The sequence below is a fragment of the Hypanus sabinus genome, chromosome 10 (genome assembly GCF_030144855.1).
Source record: "Hypanus sabinus isolate sHypSab1 chromosome 10, sHypSab1.hap1, whole genome shotgun sequence".
NCBI classification, from domain to species: Eukaryota; Metazoa; Chordata; class Chondrichthyes; order Myliobatiformes; family Dasyatidae; genus Hypanus; species Hypanus sabinus.
Window position 1 is genome coordinate 159,196,367 of NC_082715.1, and position 26,470 is coordinate 159,222,836.

Genomic DNA, 26,470 nt, shown 5'->3' on the forward strand with positions numbered 1-26,470 from the left:
AATTCACCCTTGCTGACAAATCCCAATGAAACTCCGAAAACTACCGTGAGGTGCTGCTTTTAAAATCTTCCATCACAGGCCTGTGTGAAGATGCCTTTTCTTCTCATCCTCCCATTCAGTGACTGCTGTAGTTCAATCTCAAAGCCAAGGGGGACCAAAACCCTGACAGGCAGGTTTGCTGGCACTGTTCAGAAGTTGGCGAGGAGATGGCAACTGCAGCAATAGGGCTGAGGATGGGGCAGTTGGCTGGCAATGTGTAGTGAGACTGCTACCAGGAACAGGCTGATGATACGGCAATCAGCGGGATGAATTGCAATGTAAAAGGGAGGCAAAATCAAAAAGGGTGATGAATACAGGACTAGAGATGATATGCCTGAATGCATAGAATATATGGAATAAGGTAGATGACTTGTAGCACTGTTAGAGATTGGCTGGTATGACATTGTAGGCATCACTGAGTCGTGGCTAAGGGAAGATCATAGCTGGGAGCTTAACATCCAAGGATATAGATGGAGTGGTGTGGCTCTGTTGGTAAAAAATGAAATTGAATCCTTTGAAGGAGGATGAGAAGGTGTAGAATCCTTGTGAGTAGAGCTAAGAAACTGCAAGGGAGTGATATACAGGCCTTGACCAATAACCAGGATGTGGGCTACAAATTACAAAGTGACATAGAGAACTTGTCAAAAGGGCAAAGTTATGATGGTCATGGGGGATTTCAAATACGCAGGTAGATTGGGAAAATCAAGTTGGTGCTGGATCTAAAGAGGGGTAATTTGTAGAATGCCTGCATAATGGTTAAGATTTTTACTGCTATGTTACAAGTATTTAATTTTAAGAGTTCTATAAGAGAAATCTGTTCTGTTTTCAGCCTGTGTGGGTTTGAGCTGAGATACGGCGACTCATTTGCTGCCATCTTTGGAAACAGCTCTACTTTTATCATTAATACTTTTCCCTCTCAGGGTTCTTTTGAAGACCCTGACCTGGAATTACACGCCGACTATGGTTCTTTGCAGGAATGGGACCCGCTCTCGGGGTCTCATGACCGGCCGCTATTCAAAATGCCAGGGACACAGCCGAGAAGACTAGAGTGCCTTCAGAGTTCCGGGATTTCGTGGCTCTGGAGGTGGGCAGACTCGAGGCCGTGCTGCTGCAGAAAACTGGTGCGTCGCGGGAGACGGAAGATTGAAAGCAGTGAGCTGGACGCTGGTTGTGTGCCCAACAACCCCAGTTCTTTTGAGCAAAGAGAAAGCATCACAACAGACTTTTAACATCATAAATCAGTGAGTTGTTTGTCATGCCTCCCGTCTCGCTGTGAAACCTCTCTTTCCCTTATTAGGGCGAATTATGGGTGAACAAGTAATCTTTGGGGTTCTGTGTCTTTACTGATGCTTTGCTGCATACTTGAATGCTCGGAGGGGGTGCTGTTGCTTTTTTTGCTGGTGGGGGGGTGTTGTCATTTTGCTGCTGCTGATGTGTGGGTGGACGGGGTTTGGGGCTCTAACATTTAACTGCTATTCATTCTTTGGGGCACTCCTCTGTTTTCGTGGATGGCTGCGGAGAAAAAGGATTTCAGGGTGTACCTTTGAAACCTTCGAATTTTGGAATGCGGTGTTCGCAAATCAGGATGGCGGAATTGGAAGATGGTTCCAGAGAACGCAGGACGAGAATTTCTGTGAGGGACACTGGTGTGGGCCAACATCTTTGTTGGCAGGGACTGGGAGAAGACCTGAGGGAAGATAGTAGAGGATGCTGTCCCTGTTGAACCCTGCCCCTGCTTTATGCCGATGAATGGCTTCAAGGAGGAAGGACCAATACTCCTGAGGCAGACCCCATTTTTTGAGATGAATTTTGAGCGACATTCGAAAGTGGCAGTGTGTACATCGAAAACAACAGCCTCCGGAAGATTTGAACTCCACCGTGCACATGTAACTGTTTAAGTAAAATGGGCACTTATCATTATTTTCTTTCTTTAATAACTGTTTGCTTAAGTTAACATTCTTTATGATCGTACGATCTGTTACTTCTCGCTGACGGGTGATTGCGGGGGGCGGGGGGGGGGCCAGTAAATCACACAGCATTCACACAAACAGCAGATTGGGCAGGCAAGCCGACCCAACCTCTCGGATTTGGCAGGATCAGAGTGGTAAACTCCTAGATGCACAAAGCCCAAGGAAGGTGGGTTTCTCGCCGCTGAGTCCAGTGGCTATTAGTGGGGGCCTAACGAGTCACATTTCCAGAGACGCCCAGAGAAAGGGGTTTCACCTACGAGATGGCTTTTTAGAGCCACTTGTGGTTGAGCACACTAGGGGAACAGCTATTGTGTTGTGCAATGAACTGGAATTGATTAGAATACTTAAGGCAGAGGAACCCGTAGGGGCCAGTGATCATCTGATTAAATTCACCCTGCAGTTTGAAAGGGAGAAGCTAAAATCAGATGTATCAGTTTTACTGTAGAGGAAAGGGCATTACACAGGCAGGAGAGTGTAGCAGGCCAGAGTTGATTGGAAGGGAACACTGGCAGGGCTGATGGCAGAGCAGCAATGGCTGGAGTTTCTGGGAGCAATTCGGAAGGTGCAGGATAGATAAGTCCCAAAGAAGACGAATATTCTACAGGCAGGATGATGCAATGAGGCTGACGAGGGAAGTCAAAGCAAACATAAGGGTCAAGGAGAGGGCATATAATGGAGCAAAAATTAGTGGGAAGTTAGAGGATTGGGAAGCTTTTAAAAGCTGACAGAAGGCAACTAAAAAAAAAAGACAGAAAAGATGGGATACAAAGTTAAGCTAGCCAACTGTTTCTTCTGATATATAAAGAGTAAAAGAAATCAGACCACTGGAGATTGCAGCTGGAGAAGTAGTAATGGGGGAAGAGGAAATGGCGGATAAATTGAGTATTTTGCATCAGTCTTCACTATGGAAGACACTAGCCGTATGGTGGAAGATCAAGAGTGTCAGGGTGCAGAAGTTGCCATTACTAGGGAGAATGTTCTTGGGAAACTGAAAGGTCTGAAGTCACCTGGACCAGATAGATTGGGAACTGGAGTGAGGGACTCAGGACAAGATGGATGGTGCAGTCAGACTGTCAGGAAGGGCAGGCAGATGATAGGAAATAATTGCAGCCAGCAGGGTGAGTGTCAGTGCATTAGGGATGCAGAATTAAAAATGGTAGCAAATACAATACTCAAAGTGTTATATCTCAATGCACGGAGTATAAGAAATGAAGTGGGTGATCTTGTTGCACTTTTACAGATTGTCAGGTATGATGTTGTGGCCATCACTGAATCATGGCTGAAGGGTGGTTTTAGTTGGGAGCTGAATGTCCAAGGTTACACGTTGCATTGGCGGGTTAGGAAGGTCGGGAGAGGGGATGGCATGGCTCTGCTGGTAAAGAATGGTATCAAATCATTAAAAAGGATCGGAAGATGTTGAATCCTTGTGGGTTAGGTTAAGAAACTGCGAAGGTAAATGGACGCTGATGGTAGTTATATACATTCCTCCCAACAGTGGCTGGGATTATGAACCACAGGAAATAGAAAAGGCATGTCAAAGGGGCAATGTTATCAAAAGGGCATGAGAGTTTACAACATAAACGTCGACTGGGAAAATCTGCTTGGGAATGGATCTCAAGAGGCTGGTAGTTTTAAGGCCTATGAGATGGCCTTTCAGAGCAGTTTGTCATTGAGGGTTATCATACGAGGAATGTTTGATAGCTCCGGGTCTGTACTCACTGGAATTCAGAAGGATAGGGGAGATCTCATTGAAACCTTTTGAATGTTGAAAGGTCTGAGCAACTCTAAGTCAATCTAACGTTTCCCAAGTACCTATCTAAGAGTCTCTTAAATGTCCCTTATGTATCTGCCTCTACCACCACTCCAGGCATTGCATTCAATTCACCCTCTGTGTAAAACAACACCTTTAGCATTCCCCTATACTCTCCTCCAATCACGTTAGAATTATCCCCCTCGTATCAGCCACTTTTGCCCTGGGAAGAAGTCTCTAGCTCTCCACGTGACCGATGGGAGCTACCTAATAAAGAGCAGTCGAGTGTGTGTTCATGGTCTTCTGCTGCTGTTGCCCGTCCACTTCAAAGTTTGACGTGTTCATTCTGAGGTTCTCTTCTGCACACCACTGTTACTTGAATTACTGCTGCCTTCCTGTCAGCTTGAACCAGTTTGGTCATTCTCGTCTGTCCTCTCTCAAAAAGAAATCCTTCGCCCACAGAACTGCCGCTTATTGGATGATCTTTGTTTTTCACACCATTCTTTGTAAACTCCAGGGAACGTTCTCTCTGAAAATCCCAGGACGTCAGCAGTTTCGGAGATACTCAAACCACCCCATCTGGCACCAACAATCATCCCACAGTCAAAGTCACTTAGATCCCATTTCTTCCCCATTATGGCATTTGATCTTAAAAACAACTGAAGCCCTCGACCATGTCTGCTATGCACTGAGCTGCTGCCACATGATGAACTGATTAAATATTTGCATCAACAAGATGTACAGGTCACTCAGTATGTACCCCATCCCCTTATACACCTGATAGAGGTGTACAAGATGATGAGAGGCACTGATCGGGTGGATAGTCAGAGGCTTTTTCCCGCGTTGAAATGGCCAGAACGAGAGGGTACAGCTTTAAGGTGCTTGGAAATAGGTATATTGGAGATGACAGGGGTAAATTTTTTCTTATGCAGAGAGTGGTGAGTGCGTGGAATGGGCTGCCAGCAACGGTGGTGGAGGCGGATACGATAGGGTCTTTTAAGAGATTCCTGGATGACTCACAGAGCTCAGAAAAATAAAGGGCTATGGGTAGCCTTAGGTAATTTCTAAGGTAGGGACATGTTCGGCACAGCTTTGTGGACCGAAGGGCCTGTATTGTGCTGTAGGTTTTCTAGGTTTCTATGTTTCTACCTTGTATACCTCTATTAAATCACCTCTCATCTTCCTTCTCTCCAAAGAGAAAAGTTCAACATATCTTCGTATGATTTACTTTCTAAACCAGAAAGCATCCTGACAAATCTCCTCTGCACCCTCTCTAATCCAGACAGCATCCTGGCGAATCTCCTCTGCACCCTCTCTAATCCAGGCAGCATCCTGGCGAATCTCCTCTGCACCCTCTCTAATCCAGGCCGCATCCTGGTGAATCTCCTCTGCACCCTCTCTAATCCAGGCAGCATCCTGGTGAATCTCCTCTGCACCCTCTCTAATCCAGGCAGCATCCTGGTGAATCTCCTCTGCACCCTCTCTAATCCAGACAGCATCCTGGTGAAACTCCTCTGCACCCTCTCTAATCCAGACAGCATTCTGGTAAATCTCCTCTGCACCCTCTCTAATCCAGACAGCATCCTGGTGAATCTCCTCTGCACCCTCTCTAATCCAGACAGCATCCTGGTAAATCTCCTCTGCACCCTCTCTAATCCAGACAGCATCCTGGTGAAACTCCTCTGCACCCTCTCTAATCCAGACAGCATCCTGACAAATCTCCTCTGCACCCTCTCTAATCCAGACAGCATCCTGGTGAATCTCCTCTGCACCCTCTCTAATCCAGGCAGCATCCTGGCGAATCTCCTCTGCACCCTCTCTAATCCAGACAGCATCCTGGTGAATCTCCTCTGCACCCTCTCTAATCCAGCAAGCATCCTGGCGAATCTCCTCTGCACCCTCTCTGATCAAGACAGCATCCTGGTGAATCTCCTCTGCACCCTCTCTAATCCAGACAGCATCCTGGTGAATCTCCTCTGCACCCTCACTAATCCAGACAGCATCCTGGTGAATCTCCTCTGCACCCTCTCTAATCCAGGCAGCATCCTGGTAAATCTCCTCTGCAGCCTCTCTAATCCAGGCAGCATCCTGGCAAATCTCCTCTGCACCCTCTCTAATCCAGGCAGCATCCTGGTGAATCTCCTCTGCACCCTCTCTAATCCAGGCAGCATCCTGGTGAATCTCCTCTGCAGCCTCTCTAATCCAGGCAGCATCCTGGTGAATCTCCTCTGCAGCCTCTCTAATCCAGGCAGCATCCTGGCGAATCTCCTCTGCACCCTCTCTAATCCAGGCAGCATCCTGGCGAATCTCCTCTGCACCCTCTCTAATCCAGGCAGCATCCTGGCGAATCTCCTCTGCACCCTCTCTAATCCAGGCAGCATCCTGGTGAATCTCCTCTGCACCCTCTCTAATCCAGGCAGCATCCTGGCGAATCTCCTCTGCACCCTCTCTAATCCAGGCAGCATCCTGGCGAATCTCCTCTGCACCCTCTCTAATCCAGGCAGCATCCTGGCGAATCTCCTCTGCACCCTCTCTAATCCAGGCAGCATCCTGGCGAATCTCCTCTGCACCCTCTCTAATCCAGGCAGCATCCTGGTGAATCTCCTCTGCACCCTCTCTAATCCAGGCAGCATCCTGGCGAATCTCATCTGCACCCTCTCTAATCCAGGCAGCATCCTGGCGAATCTCCTCTGCACCCTCTCTAATCCAGGCAGCATCCTGGCGAATCTCCTCTGCACTCTCTCTAATCCAGGCAGCATCCTGGCGAATCTCCTCTGCACCCTCTCTAATCCAGGCAGCATCCTGGTGAATCTCCTCTGCACCCTCTCTAATCCAGGCAGCATCCTGGTGAATCTCCTCTGCACCCTCTCTAATCCAGACAGCATTCTGGTAAATCTCCTCTGCACCCTCTCTAATCCAGACAGCATCCTGGTGAATCTCCTCTGCACCCTCTCTAATCCAGACAGCATCCTGGTAAATCTCCTCTGCACCCTCTCTAATCCAGGCAGCATCCTGGTGAATCTCCTCTGCACCCTCTCTAATCCAGGCAGCATCCTGGTGAATCTACTCTGCACCCACTCTAATCCAGGTAGCATCCTGGTAAATCTCCTCTGCACCCTCTCTAATCCAGGCAGCATCCTGGTGAATCTCCTCTGCACCCTCTCTAATCCAGACAGCATCCTGGCGAATCTCCTCTGCACCCTCTCTAATCCAAACAGCATCCTGGCGAATCTCCTCTGCACCCTCTCTAATCCAGGCAGCATCCTGGCGAATCTCCTCTGCACCCTCTCTAATCCAGGCAGCATCCTGGTGAATCTGCTCTGCACCCTCTCTAATCCAGGCAGCATCCTGGGGAATCTCCTCTGCACCCTCTCTAATCCAGACAGCATCCTGGTGAATCTCCTCTGCACCCTCTCTAATCCAGGCAGCATCCTGGTAAATCTCCTCTGCACCCTCTCTAATCCAGACAGCATCCTGGTGAATCTCCTCTGCACCCTCTCTAATCCAGACAGCATCCTGGTAAATCTCCTCTGCACCCTCTCTAATCCAAACAGCATCCTGGTGAATCTCCTCTGCAGCCTCTCTAATCCTGACAGCAACCTGGTGAATCTCCTCTGCACCCTCTCTAATCCAGGCAGCATCCTGGTGAATCTCCTCTGCACCCTCTCTAATCCAGACAGCATCCTGGTGAATCTCCTCTGCACCCTCTCTAATCCAGGCAGCATCCTGGTGAATCTCCTCTGTACCCTCTCTAATCCTGACAGCATCCTGGTGAATCTCCTCTGCACCCTCTCTAATCCAGACAACATCCTGGTGAATCTCCTCTGCACCCTCTCTAATCCAGACAGCATCCTGGTGAATCTCCTCTGCACCCTCTCTAATCCAGGCAGCATCCTGGTGAATCTCCTCTGCACCCTCTCTAATCCAGGCAGCATCCTGGTGAATCTCCTCTGCACCCACTGTAATCCAGGTAGCATCCTGGTGGATCTCCTCTGCACCCTCTCTAATCCAGGCAGCATCCTGGTGAATCTCCTCTGCACCCTCTCTAATCCAGACAGCATCCTGGCGAATCTCCTCTGCACCCTCTCTAATCCAGACAGCATCCTGGTGAATCTCCTCTGCACCCTCTCTAATCCAGGCAGAATCCTGGCGAATCTCCTCTGCACCCTCTCTAATCCAGGCAGCATCCTGGCAAATCTCCTCTGCACCCTCTCTAATCCAGACAGCATCCTGGCGAATCTCCTCTGCACCCTCTCTAATCCAGGCAGCATCCTCGCAAATCTCCTCTGCACCCTCTCTAATCCAGACAGCATCCTGGTGAATCTCCTCTGCACCCTCTCTAATCCAGGCAGCGTCCTGGTAAATCTCCTCTGCACCCTCTCTAATCCAGGCAGCATCCTGGTGAATCACCTCTGCACCCTCTCTAATCCAGGCAGCGTCCTGGTGAATCTCCTCTGCACCCTCTCTAATCCAGACAGCATCCTGGCGAATCTCCTCTGCACCCTCTCTAATCCAGGCAGCATCCTGGCAAATCTCCTCTGCACCCTCTCTAATCCAGACAGCATCCTGGTGAATCTCCTCTGCACCCTCTCACAGGATGATTTTTCTTAGTGACTAGAATTGAACAGACTATTCCAAGTATGGTCTATCTGGGGTTTTATCTCACTCCAACATTACCTCACATCTCTTGACCCAAGTCCCTTAACTAATGAACACCTTATGCCTTCTTAACAATCCTATCAACTTGTACTCAACTCCGGATGTGATCCCCAAGATCCCTCTGTTCCCCACACTATTAACAATCCTATCAACTTGTACTCAACTCCGGATGTGATCCCCAAGATCCCTCTGTTCCCCACACTATTAACAATCCTATCAACTTGTACTCCACTCCGGATGTGATCCCCAAGATCCCTCTGTTCCCCACACTATTAACAATCCTATCAACTTGTACTCCACTCCGGATGTGATCCCCAAGATCCCTCTGTTCCCCACACTATTAACAATCCTATCAACTTGTACTCCACTCCGGATGTGATCCCCAAGATCCCTCTGTTCCCCACACTATTAACAATCCTATCAACTTGTACTCCACTCCGGATGTGATCCCCAAGATCCCTCTGTTCCCCACACTATTAACAATCCTATCAACTTGTACTCCACTCCGGATGTGATCCCCAAGATCCCTCTGTTCCCCACACTATTAACAATCCTATCAACTTGTACTCAACTCCGGATGTGATCCCCAAGATCCCTCTGTTCCCCACACTATTAACAATCCTATCAACTTGTACTCAACTCCGGATGTGATCCCCAAGATCCCTCTGTTCCCCACACTATTAACAATCCTATCAACTTGTACTCCACTCCGGATGTGATCCCCAAGATCCCTCTGTTCCCCACACTATTAACAATCCTATCAACTTGTACTCCACTCCGGATGTGATCCCCAAGATCCCTCTGTTCCCCACACTATTAACAATCCTATCAACTTGTACTCCACTCCGGATGTGATCCCCAAGATCCCTCTGTTCCCCACACTATTAACAATCCTATCAACTTGTACTCCACTCCGGATGTGATCTTATGATCTTGGCCACATGCCTGTGCTCATTACCCTGCTGCAGAATGAAGCTGGGACTCCTCAGAGTAGCTCATGATGGATGAGAATCTATTTGTACTTCTTGGCATTAAGGATTCCATTAACTTTGACCAGTTCGCCCACTCCATTTGCAGATATGCAGCCCCAAACCTGCAGAGAACGTCCAACGTGCTTCACTTTTGGCTGCAGATACCCATCCATGTAGCCTCTCCAGCTCATCTATAGAGGAACTATCTCCTGCTTGAGCCAAAAACTTTGAATTTTGACATCAGAGCACTCACTGTCACTGTTCACCACCCCAGCCAGCCCCTGTGTTAGTGTGTAGTTTGTTTCCACTCAGAAGGAATGGTCTTTTGGCTCAACTCTTCCATGAAGACCACTTCTGCCAAGACTTCTCCAGACTGTAGACAGGGGTACTTGAGCTCCAGTGGTTTCTATGCGTTCGGGGTTGACTGCAGTGCGAGACCTTTTCTGATGTGAACGGTATGTCAGTTTGATGTTATTCTGGTCAGCTTCACCCACCTCTGGTTTGGTCGTCCCTCACCCAGTTTGATCCCTTCTCCATCCCTTTCTGTTTCAGTCAATCAGGTTAGAATATTCAGCTCATTATGGGGGCTGTAGGAAGGATGAGAAACCTAACTGTGGCACTGTAGTTCAGGGAGCCATTCCAGAGGGGGGAAAGAAATGTACGGTAGTGGTAATTAGGGATAGGAGATCCACTCCAGGATTGTTTTGAGGCGAAAGACTGGCAGGCCCTCTGTGAGCCACATGGAGAGGACATTGATGGGCTCACTGAGTGCATCACTGGTTACATCAACCTCTGTGTGGACTGCAATGTTCCAGCAAGAACTGTCCTTTGTTATTCAAATAACAAGCCATGGGTAACAAAGGACATTAAGGACATCCTGAACGCTAAAAAGAGGGCGTGTAGAGATGGAAATAGGGAGGAGCTGAGGACAATACAGAGGGACCTGAAAGCCAAGATCAGGGAGGCTAAAGACAGGTATAGGAGGAAGCTTGAGTGGAAGCTCCAGCAGAACAACATGGGAGAGGTCTGGAGTGAGATGAGAACCATCACTGGGTTCCGGCAAACCAGCAACAGAGGAGCTGAAGGCAGTGTGGACAGGGCCAACGAACTTAACCTGGTCTTCAACTTGATGCTGTGGCCCCTGCCCATCCCCCACATGATTCATCTGTTGTCGGCCCCCAACCAACACATGCTCCACTCTCCCCTCCTACCCCTCCTCACTGCCCCTCACCCTGCTCTCATGACTACACCCCTCCCACACCTGAAACCACCACGGTGGGCTTCACAGCTGAACAGGTGAGAAGACAGATGAAACGTCTCCACCCAAGCAAGGCTGCAGGCCCGGATGGTGTCAGCCCCAGGGTGCTCAAAGTCTGTGCCCCCCAGCTACGTGGAGTACTTCACCACGTCTTCAACCTGAGCCTGAGTCTCCAGAAGGTTCCTGTGATGTGGAAGACGTCCTGCCTCGTTCCTGTACTGAAGACGCCGCGCCCCAGTGGCTCCAATGACTACAGACCGGTGGCATTGACCTCTCACATCATGAAGACCCTGGAGATACTTGTTCTAGATCAGCTCTGGCCTATGGTTAGGCCACACTTAGAGCCCCTCCAGTTCACCTATCAGCCCCGACTAGGAGTTGAGGATGCTATCGTCTACCTGCTGAACCGTGTCTACGCCCACCTGGACAAGCCGGCGAGCACTGTGAGGGTCATGTTTTTTGACTTCTCCAGTGCGTTCAACACCATCCGCCCTACTCTGCTGGGTGAGAAGCTGACAGTGATGCAGGTGGATGCTTCCCTGGTGTCATGGATTATTGATTACCTGACTGGCAGACCACAGTACGTGCGCTTGCAGCACTGTGTGTCAGACAGAGTGGTCAGTAGCACTGGGGCTCCACAGGGGACTGTCCTGTCTCCCTTTCTCTTCACCATCTACACCTCCGACTTCAACTACAACACAGAGTCTTGCCATCTCCAGAAGTTTTCTGATGACTCGGCCATAGTTGGATGCATCAGCAAGGGAGATGAGGCTGAGTGCAGGTCTACGGTGAGAAACTTTGTCACATGGTGCGAGCAGAATCATCTGCGGCTTAATGCGAAAAAGACTAAGGAGCTGGTGGTGGACCTGAGGAGGGCTAAGGTACCGGTGACCCCTGTTTCCATCTAAGGGGTCAGTGTGGACATGGCGGAGGATTACAAATACCTGGGGATACAAACTGACAATAAACTGGACCGGTCAAAGAACACTGAGGCTGTCTACAAGAAGGGTCAGAGCCATCTCTACTTCCTGAGCAGACTGAGATCCTTTAACATCTGCCGGACGATGCTGAGGATGTTCTACGAGTCTGTGGTGGCCAGTACTATCATGTTTGCTGTTGTGTGCTGGGGCAGCAGGCTGAGGGTAGCAGACACCAACAGAATCAACAAACTCATTCGTAAGGCCAGTGATGCTGTGGGGGTGGAACTGGACTCTCTGACGGTGGTGTCTGAAAAGAGGATGCTGTCCAAGTTGCATGCCATCTTGGACAATGTCTCCCATCCACTTCATAATGTACTGGTTAGGCACAGGAGTACTTTCAGCCAGAGACTCATTCCACCGAGATGTAACACTGAGCGTCATAGGAAGTCATTCCTGCCTGTGGCCATCAAACTTTACAACTCCTCCCGCGGGGTGTCAGACACCCTGAGCCAATAGGCTGGTCCTGGACTTATTTCCACTTGGCATGATTAACTTATTATTATTTAATTATTTATGGGTTTATATTGCTATATTTCTACACTATTCTTGGTTGGTGTGGCTGTAACGAAACCCAATTTCCCTCGGGATCAATAAAGTATGTCTGTCTGTCTGTCAGGGGAATATACAGAGTACTCTGTCGCCGGGATAGAACATCCCAAAGGCTGAGTTGCCTGCTTGGTTCGGGACATCTTATCTGACCTTCCAAGGAATTTGCAGTGGGAGAGGAAAGATCCAGTTGTTGTGGTCCATGTGGGTACCAACAACATAGGTAGAACAGGTAAGAGGTTCTGCTGAGGGAATTTGAGCTGCAAGGGACTAAATTGAAAAGCAGAACCAAAAAGGTGGTAATCTCTGGATTCCTACCTGAGCCACGTGCAAATTGGCACAGGGTCAAGAAGATTAGAGTTAAATGCGTGGCTGAAGGACCGGTGTGGGTTTGAATTCATGGGAAATTGGCAGCAATATCGGGGAAGGAGGGGGCTGTACCAATGGGACGGGCTCCACCTGAACCATGATGGGACCTCCGAATCACATAGCTAGGGCTGTGGATAGGGCTTTAAACTAAGTAGTAGGGGAATGGGTTCAACGATTGGAGGAAGATAGATAAAGTAAAAAAGAAAAGTGTGGATAAAGATAAAAAAGAGAAAAGTAAGAGTGCTGTTCAGAAAAGTCAAGTGCATAAGAGAAAAAGATGACACAATTTTAAAAGCACAATGAGTGTAAGGGTACATTATCTTGATGTCCATAGTATTCGAAACAAGGTCAGTGAATCTGTGGCACAAATCAGTACAGAGGGGTATGATCTAGCGGTCATTACAGAAACACGACTGCAGGGTGGAGAGGATTGGGAATTAAATATCCAAGGATAGTGGGTAATATGGAAGGATTGGCAGGAAGGTAAGGGTCGTGCTCTCAGTTAAGGATGAGATCAGGGTGATAGTGTGAGATGATTTAAGATCTACAGAGCTGAATGTTGAATTCATCTGGGCAGAGATTAGGAATAGTAAAGGGAAAAAAAATCAATGGTGGGATTTGTCTATCGACCATCAAATAATAACATTACAGTGGCACAGACAATAAACAGAAATATCTGAGGCATGTAGGAATGGAACAGCAGTTATCATGGGGAACTTTAACTTGTACATAGATTCGCTGAAACAAGTTGGTCAAGGCCGTCTTGAGGCGGACTTCATATAATGCATCAGTGATGGCTTTCTTGAACAGCATGTTACTGAACCGACAAGGGAACGTGCTATCTTAGATCTGGTCCTGTGCAACGAGACAGGTAAGATTAGTGATCTTGTAGTTAGGGATCCTCTTAGAAAGAGTGATCACAGTATGACTGAGTTTCTGATACAAATGGAGGGTGCAATACTTCAATCTAAAACCAATATATTATGCCTAAACAATGCAGACTGCAATGGGATGAGGGAGGATTTGGCTACTGTAGACTGGGAACACAGGCTATATGGTGGGATAGTTGAGGAACAGTGGAAAACTTTCAAAGAGATTTTTCATGGTGCTCCAATATATTCCAATTAAAAACAAGGACAGTAAGTGTGGGGAGAGCCAACCTTGGATAACTAAGGAAATAAAAGAACATATCAGACTAAAAGCTCGTGCATACAAAGTCGCCAAGAGTAGTGGGAAACTGGATGGGAAAACTTTCAAAAGCAACAAAGAACCACTAAAGGGAAGCTAAATTATGAAAATAAACCAGCACAAAATATAAAAACAGATAGTAAAAGATTTAATAATTACATAAAGTGGAAAAGGGTGGCTAAAGTGAACGAAGGTCCCTTGGAGGACGTGAAGGGGGATTTGATATTGGGTAATGAGGAAATGGCAGAAGCTTTGAATGACTATTTTTGTCAGTCTTCACAGTGGAGGACACGTCTAACGTGCCAAGGAGAGATGTTATGGATGCGATGGGAGGTGAGGACCTCAATACAATAGCTATCACTACAGAGGCAGTGCTGAGCAAACTTGTGGGCCTGAAGATGGATGAATTTCCTAGTCTTGATGGAAAGTTTGGTTTGCAGGTGCAGCAGGCTATCAAGAAAGCAAACGGGATGTTGGCCTTCATTGCTAGAGGGGCTGAAGTTAAGAGCAGGGAGGTTATGCTACAACTGGACAGGGAACTGGTGAGGCCGCACCGGGAGTACTGCGTGCCTTACTGGTCTCCTTACTTGAGGAAGGATATACTGGCTTTGAGGCAGTGCACAGGAAGTTCACCGAGTTGCTTCCAGAGATGAGGGAGTTAGTCTATGAACTGAGATTGAGTCGCCTGGGACTGTACTCACTGGAATTCAGAAGAATGAGAGGGGATCTTATAGAAACATACAAAATTATGAAAGGGTTAGATAAGATAGAGGCAGGAAAGTTGTTTCCACTGGTAGATAAGACTAGAACTAGGGAACAGAGCCTCGAGGTTTGGGGAGTAGGTTTAGGATGGAGATGAGGAGGGAGTGCTTTTCTGAGAGCACAGTGAATCTGTGGAATTCCCAATGGAGCAGTGGAGACTACCTCAGTAAATATATTTAAGACAATATATTTAAGTCTGCACAGTAGGGGAATTAAGGGTTATGGGGAAAAGGCAGGTAGGTGGAGATGAGTCCACGGCCAGATCAGCCATGATCTTAGTGAATGGCAGAGCAGGCTCAACGGGCCGGATGGCCTACTCCTGCTCCCGTTTCTTGTGTTCTGATGAACATTATCAGCAACCTGTTACCTTTTGTCTAATTATGCACTGGGCTATATACCTACAAAGTAAAAATGATTTTATTTGAAAAGTGGTCTATTAATTAATTTACGTTAATGACAAACAAAAATGTCTCTGTAACATTTGTTTGGAAAATTAATGTTTGGAAATCTAAAATTTGCTCTTTTCTACTGACACAGTAATACAGAAGACAAAAAATCTAGAGTGCCTCAGACTTTTGCACAGCATAGCACATCAATGATTTGGACAATAATATACAGTATTTCTGTTTTTGCACTTTTTAAAATCTATTCAATATACTCAATTGATTTACTAGTTTATTATTATTATTTTTATTTTCTCTCTCTGCTAGATTATGTACTGCATTGAACTGCTGCTGCTAAGTTAACAAATTTCACGTAACATGCCAGTGATAATCAAATGGATTCTGATTCTGATATGGTAAATTGGATCAGTAAATTTGCTGACATGGGACAGAATATCAGACATCGAGGAAGGCTATCAAAGACCTGCAGAAATGAGCTGGAAAACGGAAATTGGTATTTAATGTGAACAAGTATTGCACTTTGGGAGGACAATGCAGGGTAGATGGTAGGGCACGGCAGAGAGCGGTAAGACAAAGGGAAGTGGGAATAGACCCATAATTCCTTGAAAGTGGCATCACAGGTACAGTCGAAAAGGGAGCTTCTGACACACTGATCTTCATAATCAGAGTACTGAGTACAGAAGTTCAGACATTATCTTGAATTGTGTAAGACATAGGTGAGGTTAAATTTGGTGTATTAGGTAGAGTTCTGGTCATCTCACTTTATCTTCTCCCTCTCAAACTGCAGGGTGAATTCTGCCATATTATGATCCCTGCCTCCTAATCTGGTTCATTACGCAACACCCAATACAGAATTTCCTTAACACTCATGGGCTTATCCTCCAGCTGCTCTAAAAAGCAATCTCGTAAGCATTCGACAAATTCCTTCCTTGGGATCCAGCACCGACCTGATTTTCCCAATCTGATTTTTACCATATTGAAATATTTACCCCATTTCAATCATCACACTGCTCTTTTTATTTGCCTTTTTCCCCACATCCTGGGCAACTGTTCATAGGCTCGTACGTGACTCCCATCAGGGTCTTCTTACCCTTAACTCTACCCACAAGGACTCTGCACCTTCTGACCTTACGTCACCTCTTTCTAAGGATGATTTTATTTTTTTTAGACCCACGGAACCACTCCACTCCCCTTTTATACAACGTGTGCAGTTGGATGTGAATGAAGCTCCCAACTAAGATCTTTTTTTCCCAGCCATTTCTCAGTGATGCCCACAATGCCATACCTGCCCATCTCTAATTGTGCCAGATCATCTAAATTACTCCGTACACAATGAACATTCAAATGAAACACCTTCAGTCATATTCTTTTATCATCCTTTTCAATTTTGCCCCCATGTTGCACTTCAGCTCATCCCACTGACAGCAATTTTACTCTATCATCTGCCTGTCCTTCCTCACAGTCTCACTGCACACTGCATCTACTTGTATACCAACTGCCCCATCCTCTGCCAAATTAGTTTAAACTCCCCAACAGCTCTAGCAAATTTGCACACAAGGATATCAGTCCCCCTCGAGTTCAGGTGTAACCCGTCTTTTTTTCTACGTGACATATCTTCCCCAGAAGAAATCCCATTGATCTAGAAATTTGAAACCCTGCCCCCCCCCGCACCAATGCCTCGCCATGCCATCATCTACCAAATCATCCCATTCTTACCCTCACTGGCACGTGGCAAGGACAGCAATCCAGAGATTAGTACCTCAGAGGCCCTGCTTTCCAGCTTTCTACCTAATTCCCAATATTTTTTCTTTAGGATCTCATTCCTTTTCCTACCTATGTTGTTGATACCGATATATACCACTAATTCCAGCCGGTCACTCTCCCTCTTTAGAATCTTTGCATCCTGTTTTGGGTGTTATGTAAGCTAGCCATCCATTCTATATGAAAAGTACTGCCAGTTTCTCTTGTGTTTCCCTGACGCTAGCACCTCGAGGAAAGCATATACCCTGGTGTCTCTCTCATGTCCAAAGAATCTCCTCTGTATGAAATCCCTTATCACTTTTCAGGGCATTGATTTCAGTAGTCAGGAAATTCTGTTACAAAACTCTGGTTAGGCCACAACTAGGGTACCGCTTTCAGTTCTAGTTGCTCCACTAAAGGAAGGATGTCATGAGCTTGGAGCAGTTTACCAGGTTGCCTGGACTACAGGTCACGTGCTATAAGGAAACACTGGACAAGCTAGAAATGTTTCCTCTCCAAGAGAAGTTCCTAAAGTAATGATACATCCAATACTATTTCCCCGGGTCTACGACAGGACACACGTCAAAGGAGAGGGAATAAGGTTCGAAGGAGATGATTACAGTGAGGTGGCTGTTTTTACATATACACACACCATGGGAGCCTGCAGCGCACGTGACGGAGGCAGATATGATAGAAGCGTTTAAGAAGCCCTCAGACAGGCACATGAACATGCAGAAACATAAGGAATATAGGACCACGTGCAGGCAGGAGTAACAAGTGTATGCCATCAGTACTTAATTAGTTTAGCAGATACTTGTGAGCCAAACTGTGCCAGTACTCTTCTGAGCTAAATACAGTACTGGAGTTCAGTCTGTCGTGGTGATCCAGCCCTACCAACTAGCTGGCCATTGCCGTAACTTTCACTCAACCTCTCTGGCATCCGACAATCTTTCAATAGAACAATGCAGATGCTTGGGAAGCCACCCCACTCCTCAACATTAAGCCTGTCCAGGCACTCCAATCCACGTCAGGTCAGGAGGGTCATCCGCCTGTAATACTCTCAGCTTCTGTCCCTGTCCACAGATCACTCAGGAGCAGTCTGATGGGTCACTAAATACCGCATAAAGGGCTGGGTGGAACACGTGGAGGGCGTCTTGGGGGGAAGCAGCAGTTCAGGAAGAAGGTGAGAGTCACTCGGGTTTGAGGGGGTAGGTCCACGACGCAGAGTCACGCGGGTTTGAGGGGGTAGGTCCGTGAGGCAGAGTCACGTGGGTTTGAGGGGGGATAGGTCCATGAGGCAGAGTCACGTGGGTTTGAGGGGGGATAGGTCCACGAGGCAGAGTCACGCGGGTTTGAGGGGGTAAGTCCATGAGGCAGAGTCACGCGGGTTTGAGGGGGTAGGTCCGTGAGGTGACACTCCAGAAGAAGGTGAGAGTCACGCGGGTTTGAGGGTGTAGGTCCATGAGGCAGAGTCACGTGGGTTTGAGGGGGGATAGGTCCATGAGGCAGAGTCACGTGGGTTTGAGGGGGGATAGGTCCACGAGGCAGAGTCACGCGGGTTTGAGGGGGTAGGTCCGTGAGGTGACACTCCAGAAGAAGGTGAGAGTCACGCGGGTTTGAGGGTGTAGGTCCATGAGGCAGAGTCACGTGGGTTTGAGGGGGGATAGGTCCATGAGGCAGAGTCACGTGGGTTTGAGGGGGGATAGGTCCACGAGGCAGAGTCACGCGGGTTTGAGGGGGTAGGTCCACGACGCAGAGTCACGCAGGTTTGAGGGGGTAGGTCCATGAGGCGGTCACGCGGGTTTGAGGGGTAGGTCCGTGAGGTGACACTCGGGAAGAAGGTGAGAGTGACGCGGGTTTGAGGGGTAGGTCCGTGAGGTGACACTCGGGAAGAAGGTGAGAGTGACGCGGGTTTGAGGGGTAGGTTCGTGAGGTGACACTCGGGTTTGAGGGGTAAGTCCGTGAGGTGACACGCGGGTTTGAGGGGTAGGTCCGTGAGGTGACACTCGGGAAGAAGGTGAGAGTGACGCGGGTTTGAGGGGTAGGTCCGTGAGGTGACACTCGGGTTTGAGGGGTATGTCCGTGAGGCGGTCACGCGGGTTTGAGGGGTAGGTCCGTGAGGCGGTCACGCGGGTTTGAGGGGGTAGGTCCGTGAGGTGACACTCGGGAAGAAGGTGAGAGTGACGCGGGTTTGAGGGGTAGGTCCGTGAGGTGACACGCGGGTTTGAGGGGTATGTCCGTGAGGTGACACGCGGGTTTGAGGGGTAGGTCCGTGAGGTGACACTCGGGAAGAAGGTGAGAGTGACGCGGGTTTGAGGGGTAGGTCCGTGAGGTGACACTCGGGTTTGAGGGGTATGTCCGTGAGGCGGTCACGCGGGTTTGAGGGGTAGGTCCGTGAGGCGGTCACGCGGGTTTGAGGGGGTAGGTCCATGAGGTGACACTCGGGAAGAAGGTGAGAGTGACGCGGGTTTGAGGGGTAGGTCCGTGAGGTGACACGCGGGTTTGAGGGGTATGTCCGTGAGGCGGTCACGCGGGTTTGAGGGGTAGGTCCGTGAGGTGACACGCGGGTTTGAGGGGTATGTCCGTGAGGCGGTCACGCGGGTTTGAGGGGGTAGGTCCGTGAGGTGGTCACGCGGGTTTGAGGGGTAGGTCCGTGAGGCGGTCACGCGGGTTTGAGGGGTAGGTCCGTGAGGTGACACTCGGGTTTGAGGGGTAGGTCCGTGAGGTGACACTCGGGTTTGAGGGGTAGGTCCGTGAGGCGGAGTCACGAGGGTTTGAGGGGTAGGTCCGTGAGGCGGAGTGACGCGGGTTTGAGGGGTAGGTCCGTGAAGCGGAGTGATGCGGGTTTGAGGGGTAGGTCCGTGAGGCGGTCACACGGGTTTGAGGGGTAGGTCCGTGAGGTGACACTCGGGTTTGAGGGGTAGGTCCGTGAGGTGACACTCGGGTTTGAGGGGTAGGTCCGTGAGGTGACACTCGGGTTTGAGGGGTATGTCCGTGAGCTGACACTCGGGTTTGAGGGGTAGGTCCGTGAGGCGGTCACGCGGGTTTGAGGGGTAGGTCCGTGAGGCGGTCACGCGGGTTTGAGGGGTAGGTCCGTGAGGTGACACTCGGGTTTGAGGGGTAGGTCCGTGAGGTGACACTCGGGTTTGAGGGGTAGGTCCGTGAGGCGGAGTCACGCGGGTTTGAGGGGTAGGTCCGTGAGGCGGAGTCACGCGGGTTTGAGGGGTAAGTCCGTGAGGTGACACTCGGGTTTGAGGGGTAGGTCCGTGAGGTGACACTCGGGTTTGTGGGGTAGGTCCGTGAGGTGACACTCGGGTTTGAGGGGTAGGTCCGTGAGGTGACACGCGGGTTTGAGGGGTAAGTCCGTGAGGTGACACGCGGGTTTGAGGGGTAAGTCCGTGAGGTGACACTCGGGAAGAAGGTGAGAGTGACGCGGGTTTGAGGGGTAGGTCCGTGAGGCGGTCACGCGGGTTTGAGGGGTAGGTCCGTGAGGCAGAGTGACACGGGTTTGAGGGGTAGGTCCGTGAGGCGGAGTGACGTGGGTTTGAGGGGTAGGTCCGTGAGGCGGAGTCACGAGGGTTTGAGGGGTAGGTCCGTGAGGCGGAGTCACGAGGGTTTGAGGGGTAGGTCCGTGAGGCGGAGTGACGCGTGTTTGAGGGGTAGGTCCGTGAGGCGGAGTGATGCGGGTTTGAGGGGTAGGTCCGTGAGGCGGTCACGCGGGTTTGAGGGGTAGGTCCGTGAGGTGACACTCGGGTTTGAGGGGTAGGTCCGTGAGGTGACACTCGGGTTTGAGGGGTATGTCCGTGAGGTGACACTCGGGTTTGAGGGGTAGGTCCGTGAGGCGGTCACGCGGGTTTGAGGGGTAGGTCCGTGAGGTGGTCACGCGGGTTTGAGGGGTAGGTCCGTGAGGTGACACTCGGGTTTGAGGGGTAGGTCCGTGAGGTGACACTCGGGTTTGAGGGGTAGGTCCGTGAGGTGACACTCGGGTTTGAGGGGTAGGTCCGTGAGGCGGAGTGACTCGGGTTTGAGGGGTAAGTCCGTGAGGTGACACTCGGGAAGAAGGTGAGAGTGACGCGGGTTTGAGGGGTAGGTCCGTGAGGTGACACGCGGGTTTGAGGGGTAGGTCCGTGAGGTGACACGCGGGTTTGAGGGGTAGGTCCGTGAGGCGGAGTCACGCGGGTTTGAGGGGTAGGTCCGTGAGGCAGAGTGACACGGGTTTGAGGGGTAGGTCCGTGAGGCGGTCACGCGGGTTTGAGGGGTAGGTCCGTGAGGCAGAGTGACGCGGGTTTGAGGGGTAGGTCCGTGAGGCGGAGTCACGAGGGTTTGAGGGGTAGGTCCGTGAGGCGGAGTCACGAGGGTTTGAGGGGTAGGTCCGTGAGGCGGAGTGACGCGGGTTTGAGGGGTAGGTCCGTGAGGCGGAGTGATGCGGGTTTGAGGGGTAGGTCCGTGAGGCGGTCACGCGGGTTTGAGGGGTAGGTCCGTGAGGTGACACTCGGGTTTGAGGGGTAGGTCCGTGAGGTGACACTCGGGTTTGAGGGGTATGTCCGTGAGGTGACACTCGGGTTTGAGGGGTAGGTCCGTGAGGCGGTCACGCGGGTTTGAGGGGTAGGTCCGTGAGGCGGTCACGCGGGTTTGAGGGGTAGGTCCGTGAGGTGACACTCGGGTTTGAGGGGTAGGTCCATGAGGTGACACTCGGGTTTGAGGGGTAGGTCCGTGAGGTGACACTCGGGTTTGAGGGGTAGGTCCGTGAGGTGACACTCGGGTTTGAGGGGTAGGTCCGTGAGGCGGAGTGACTCGGGTTTGAGGGGTAGGTCCGTGAGGCGGAGTGACTCGGGTTTGAGGGGTAAGTCCGTGAGGCGGTCACGCGGGTTTGAGGGGTAGGTCCGTGAGGTGACACTCGGGTTTGAGGGGTAGGTCCGTGAGGTGACACTCGGGTTTGAGGGGTAGGTCCTTGAGGCGGTCACGCGGGTTTGAGGGGTAGGTCCGTGAGGTGACACTCGGGTTTGAGGGGTAGGTCCGTGAGGTGACACTCGGGTTTGAGGGGTAGGTCCGTGAGGTGACACTCGGGTTTGAGGGGTAGGTCCGTGAGGTGACACTCGGGTTTGAGGGGTAGGTCCGTGAGGCGGAGTGACTCGGGTTTGAGGGGTAGGTCCGTGAGGCGGAGTGACTCGGGTTTGAGGGGTAAGTCCGTGAGGCGGTCACGCGGGTTTGAGGGGTAAGTCCGTGAGGCGGTCACGCGGGTTTGAGGGGTAGGTCCGTGAGGTGACACTCGGGTTTGAGGGGTAGGTCCGTGAGGCGGTCACGCGGGTATGAGGGGTAGGTCCGTGAGGTGACACTCGGGTTTGAGGGGTAGGTCCGTGAGGCGGAGTGATGCGGGTTTGAGGGGTAGGTCCGTGAGGCGGTCACGCGGGTTTGAGGGGTAGGTCCGTGAGGTGACACTCGGGTTTGAGGGGTAGGTCCGTGAGGCGGAGTGACTCGGGTTTGAGGGGTAGGTCCGTGAGGTGACACTCGGGTTTGAGGGGTAGGTCCGTGAGGTGACACTCGGGTTTGAGGGGTAGGTCCGTGAGGCGGAGTGACTCGGGTTTGAGGGGTAGGTCCGTGAGGCGGTCACGCGGGTTTGAGGGGTAGGTCCGTGAGGTGACACTCGGGTTTGAGGGGTAGGTCCGTGAGGTGACACTCGGGTTTGAGGGGTAGGTCCGTGAGGTGACACGCGGGTTTGAGGGGTAGGTCCGTGAGGTGACACGCGGGTTTGAGGGGTAGGTCCGTGAGGTGACACTCGGGTTTGAGGGGTAGGTCCGTGAGGCGGTCACGCGGGTTTGAGGGGTAAGTCCGTGAGGTGACACTCGGGTTTGAGGGGTAGGTCCGTGAGGCGGTCACGCGGGTTTGAGGGGTAGGTCCGTGAGGCGGTCACGCGGGTTTGAGGGGTAGGTCCGTGAGGTGACACTCGGGTTTGAGGGGTAGGTCCGTGAGGCGGTCACGCGGGTTTGAGGGGTAAGTCCGTGAGGCGGTCACGCGGGTTTGAGGGGTAGGTCCGTGAGGTGACACTCGGGTTTGAGGGGTAGGTCCGTGAGGTGACACTCGGGTTTGAGGGGTAGGTCCGTGAGGTGACACTCGGGTTTGAGGGGTATGTCCGTGAGGTGACACTCGGGTTTGAGGGGTAGGTCCGTGAGGTGACACTCGGGTTTGAGGGGTAGGTCCGTGAGGCGGTCACGCGGGTTTGAGGGGTAGGTCCGTGAGGTGACACTCGGGTTTGAGGGGTATGTCCGTGAGGTGACACTCGGGTTTGAGGGGTAGGTCCGTGAGGTGACACTCGGGTTTGAGGGGTAGGTCCGTGAGGCGGTCACGCGGGTTTGAGGGGTAGGTCCGTGAGGTGACACTCGGGTTTGAGGGGTATGTCCGTGAGGTGACACTCGGGTTTGAGGGGTAGGTCCGTGAGGTGACACTCGGGTTTGAGGGGTAGGTCCGTGAGGCGGAGTGACTCGGGTTTGAGGGGTAGGTCCGTGAGGCGGTCACGCGGGTTTGAGGGGTAGGTCCGTGAGGTGACACTCGGGTTTGAGGGGTAGGTCCGTGAGGTGACACTCGGGTTTGAGGGGTAGGTCCGTGAGGCGGAGTGACTCGGGTTTGAGGGGTAGGTCCGTGAGGCGGTCACGCGGGTTTGAGGGGTAGGTCCGTGAGGCGGTCACGCGGGTTTGAGGGGTAGGTCCGTGAGGTGACACTCGGGTTTGAGGGGTATGTCCGTGAGGCGGTCACGCGGGTTTGAGGGGTAGGTCCGTGAGGTGACACTCGGGTTTGAGGGGTAGGTCCGTGAGGTGACACTCGGGTTTGAGGGGTAAGTCCGTGAGGCGGAGTGACTCGGGTTTGAGGGGTAGGTCCGTGAGGCGGAGTGACTCGGGTTTGAGGGGTAGGTCCGTGAGGCGGTCACGCGGGTTTGAGGGGTAAGTCCGTGAGGCGGTCACGCGGGTTTGAGGGGTAGGTCCGTGAGGTGACACTCGGGTTTGAGGGGTAGGTCCGTGAGGTGACACTCGGGTTTGAGGGGTAGGTCCGTGAGGTGACATTAGGTCGGCCCCTTCGCCCTGACGGCCTGAAGCCCAGGGCCGGCGCCGTGGGACCGCCATGGCGTGTGTCGGCGCTGCATTTGCCGGCGGGCCGGCGGGCCGGCCGCTCACCTGATCTCCTTGCCGTACAGGAGCCGGCGAAGCTGCTCGGCGCTGAGGCTGCAGTCGGCGCCCAGACCCGGGCCGGCGGCCGCTTGGCTTGGCTTCTCCGCCGACATTTCACAGCAGTTGCCCCTCTCTGCTCCGCCCTCCCCGGTCCTGCCTCCTGCCCCTCCTCCTGATTGGCGCAGGGCTGCAGGTGGGCAGCGGCACCGTCTTCTCACCCCTTCATCCTCCGTGTGCAATTGCCTCTCTGGATCTGACCCCATAGGTTGCCTTTGAATTCTCGGGTTTAGTGTGCATGTCAAGTTAATGGTCAGGACAGATTTAGTAGTGTTTCTGTGCCGTGGAAAATCTGCAGATCCAGTAATAGGTAACGAACCGGGTCAGGTCACAGATCTGTCAGTGGGTGAGCATCTGGGGGACAGTGATCACCGCTCCCTGACCTTTAGCATTATCATGGAAAAGAATAGAATCAGACAGGACAGGAAAATTTTTAATTGGGGAAGGGCAAATTATGAGACTATGCTAGAACTTGCAGGTGTGAATTGAGATGATGTTTTTGCAGGGAAATGTACTATGGACATGTGGTCAATGTTTAGGGATCTCTTGCAGGATATTAGGGATAAATTTGTCCCGGTGAGGAAGATAAAGAATGGTAGGGTGAAGGAACCATGGGTGACAAGTGAAGTGGAAAATCTAGTCAGGTGGAAGAAGGCAGCATACTTGAGGTTTAGGAAGCAAGGATCAGATAAGTCTATTGGAGAATATAGGGTAGCAAGATAGGAGCTTAAGAAGGGGTTGAGAAGAGCAAGAAGGGGGCATGAGAAGGCCTTGGCGAGTAGGGTAAAGGAAAACCCCAAGGCATTCTTCAATTATGTGAAGAACAAAAGGATGACAGGAGTGAAGGTAGGACCAATTAGGGATAAAGGCGGGAAGATGTGCCTGGAGGCTGTATCTCTTCGGTATTCACCACTGAGAGGGAACTTGATGAAGGTGAGGACAATATGAGTGAGGTTAGTGTTCTGGAGCATGTTAATATTATGGGAGAGGAGGTGTTGGAGTTGTTAAAATACATTAGGATGGATAAGTCCCCGGGGCCTGACGGAATATTCCCCAGGCTGCTCCATGCTGCGAGGAAAGAGATTGCTGAGCCTCTGGCTAGGATCTTTATGTCCTCGTTATCCATGGGAATTGTACCGGAGGATTGGAGGGAGGCGAATGTTGTCCCCTTGTTCAAAAAAGGTAGTAGGGATAGTCCAGGTAATTATAGACCAGTGAGCCTTACGTCTGTGGTGGGAAAGCTGTTGGAAAAGATTCTTAGAGACAGGATCTATGGGCATTTAGTGAATCATGGTCTGATCAGGGTCAGTCAGCATGGCTTTGTGAAGGGCAGATCGTGTCTGACAAGCCTGATAGAGTCCTTTGAGGAGGTGACCAGGCATGTAGATGAGAGTAGTGCAGTGGATGCGATCTACATGGATTTTAGTAAGGCATTTGACAAGTTTCCACATGGTAGGCTTATTCAGAAAGTCAGAAGGCATGGGATCCAGGGAAGTTTGGCCAGGTGGATTCAGAATTGGCTTGCCTATAGAAAGCAGAGGGTCATGGTGGAGGGAGTACATTCAGATTGGAGGGTTGTGACTAGTGGTGTCCCACAAGAATCTGTTCTGGGACCTCTACCTATCGTGATTTGTTATTAACGACCTGGATGTGGGAGTAGAAGGGTGGGTTGGCAAGTTTGCGGACGACACAAAGGTTGGTGGTGTTGTGGATAGTAGAGGATTGTCGAAGATTGCAGAGAGACATTGATAGGATGCAGAAGTGGGCTGAGAAGTGGCAGACGGAGTTCAACCTGGAGAAGTGTGAGGTGGTACACTTTGGAAGGACAAACTCCAAGGCAGAGTACAAAGTAAATGGCAGGATACTTGGTAGTGTGGGAGAGCAGAGGGATCTGGGGGTACATGTCCACAGATCCCTGAAAGTTGCCTTAGTAGTTAGGCCACACTTGGAGTACTGTGTCCAGTTCTGGTCGCCTCACTATAGGAACGATGTGGAAGCATTGGAAAGGGTACAGAGGAGATTTACCAGGATGCTGCCAGGATGCTGTCAGAGATTAAGGGAGCTAGGGCTTTACTCTTTGGAGAGGAAGAGGATGAGAGGAGACATGATAGAGGTGTACAAGATATTAAGAGGAATAGACAGAGTGGACAGCCAGCGCCTCTTCCCCAGGGTACCACTGCTCAGTACATGGCTTTAAGGTGAGGGGAGGGAAATTCAAGGGGGATATTAGAGGAAGGTTTTTCACTCAAAGAGTGGTTGGTGTGTGGAATGCACTGCCTGAGTCAGTGGTGGAGGCAGATACACTAGTGAAGTTTAAGAGACTACTAGACAGGTATATGGAGGAATTTAAAGTGGGGGGGTTATATGGGAGGCAGGGTTTGAGGGTCGGCACAACATTGTGGGCCGAAGGGCCTGTAATGTGCTGTACTGTGCTGTTCTATGTTCTATGTTCTTGTCTTACTAAGCATCCTCGTGTGGCATCTTGTCAAAGGCCTTCTGAAAATCCAAGTACACCACATCTAGTACATCTCCTTTTTTACCCTGCTTGTAATTTCCTCAAAAAATTGCAGTAGGTTAGTCAGGCAGGATTTTCCTTTCAGGAAACCATGCTGGCTTT

General features: G+C 50.8%; 1 protein-coding gene across 2 annotated transcripts in view; it reads right to left on the reverse strand.

Annotated features, from left to right (window-relative positions):
* Window positions 1-24,074, reverse strand: part of upb1 (ureidopropionase, beta) — a 150,203-nt gene extending 126,129 nt beyond the window's left edge. For both annotated transcript variants that reach the window (XM_059983320.1, XM_059983319.1), the window contains exon 1: window positions 23,803-24,074. In XM_059983320.1, coding sequence (XP_059839303.1) covers window positions 23,803-24,059 — 257 coding nt within the window. In that variant the 5' untranslated portion in view covers window positions 24,060-24,074. The remainder of the gene's footprint in view (window positions 1-23,802) is intronic.
* Window positions 24,075-26,470: the final 2,396 nt, after the last annotated feature.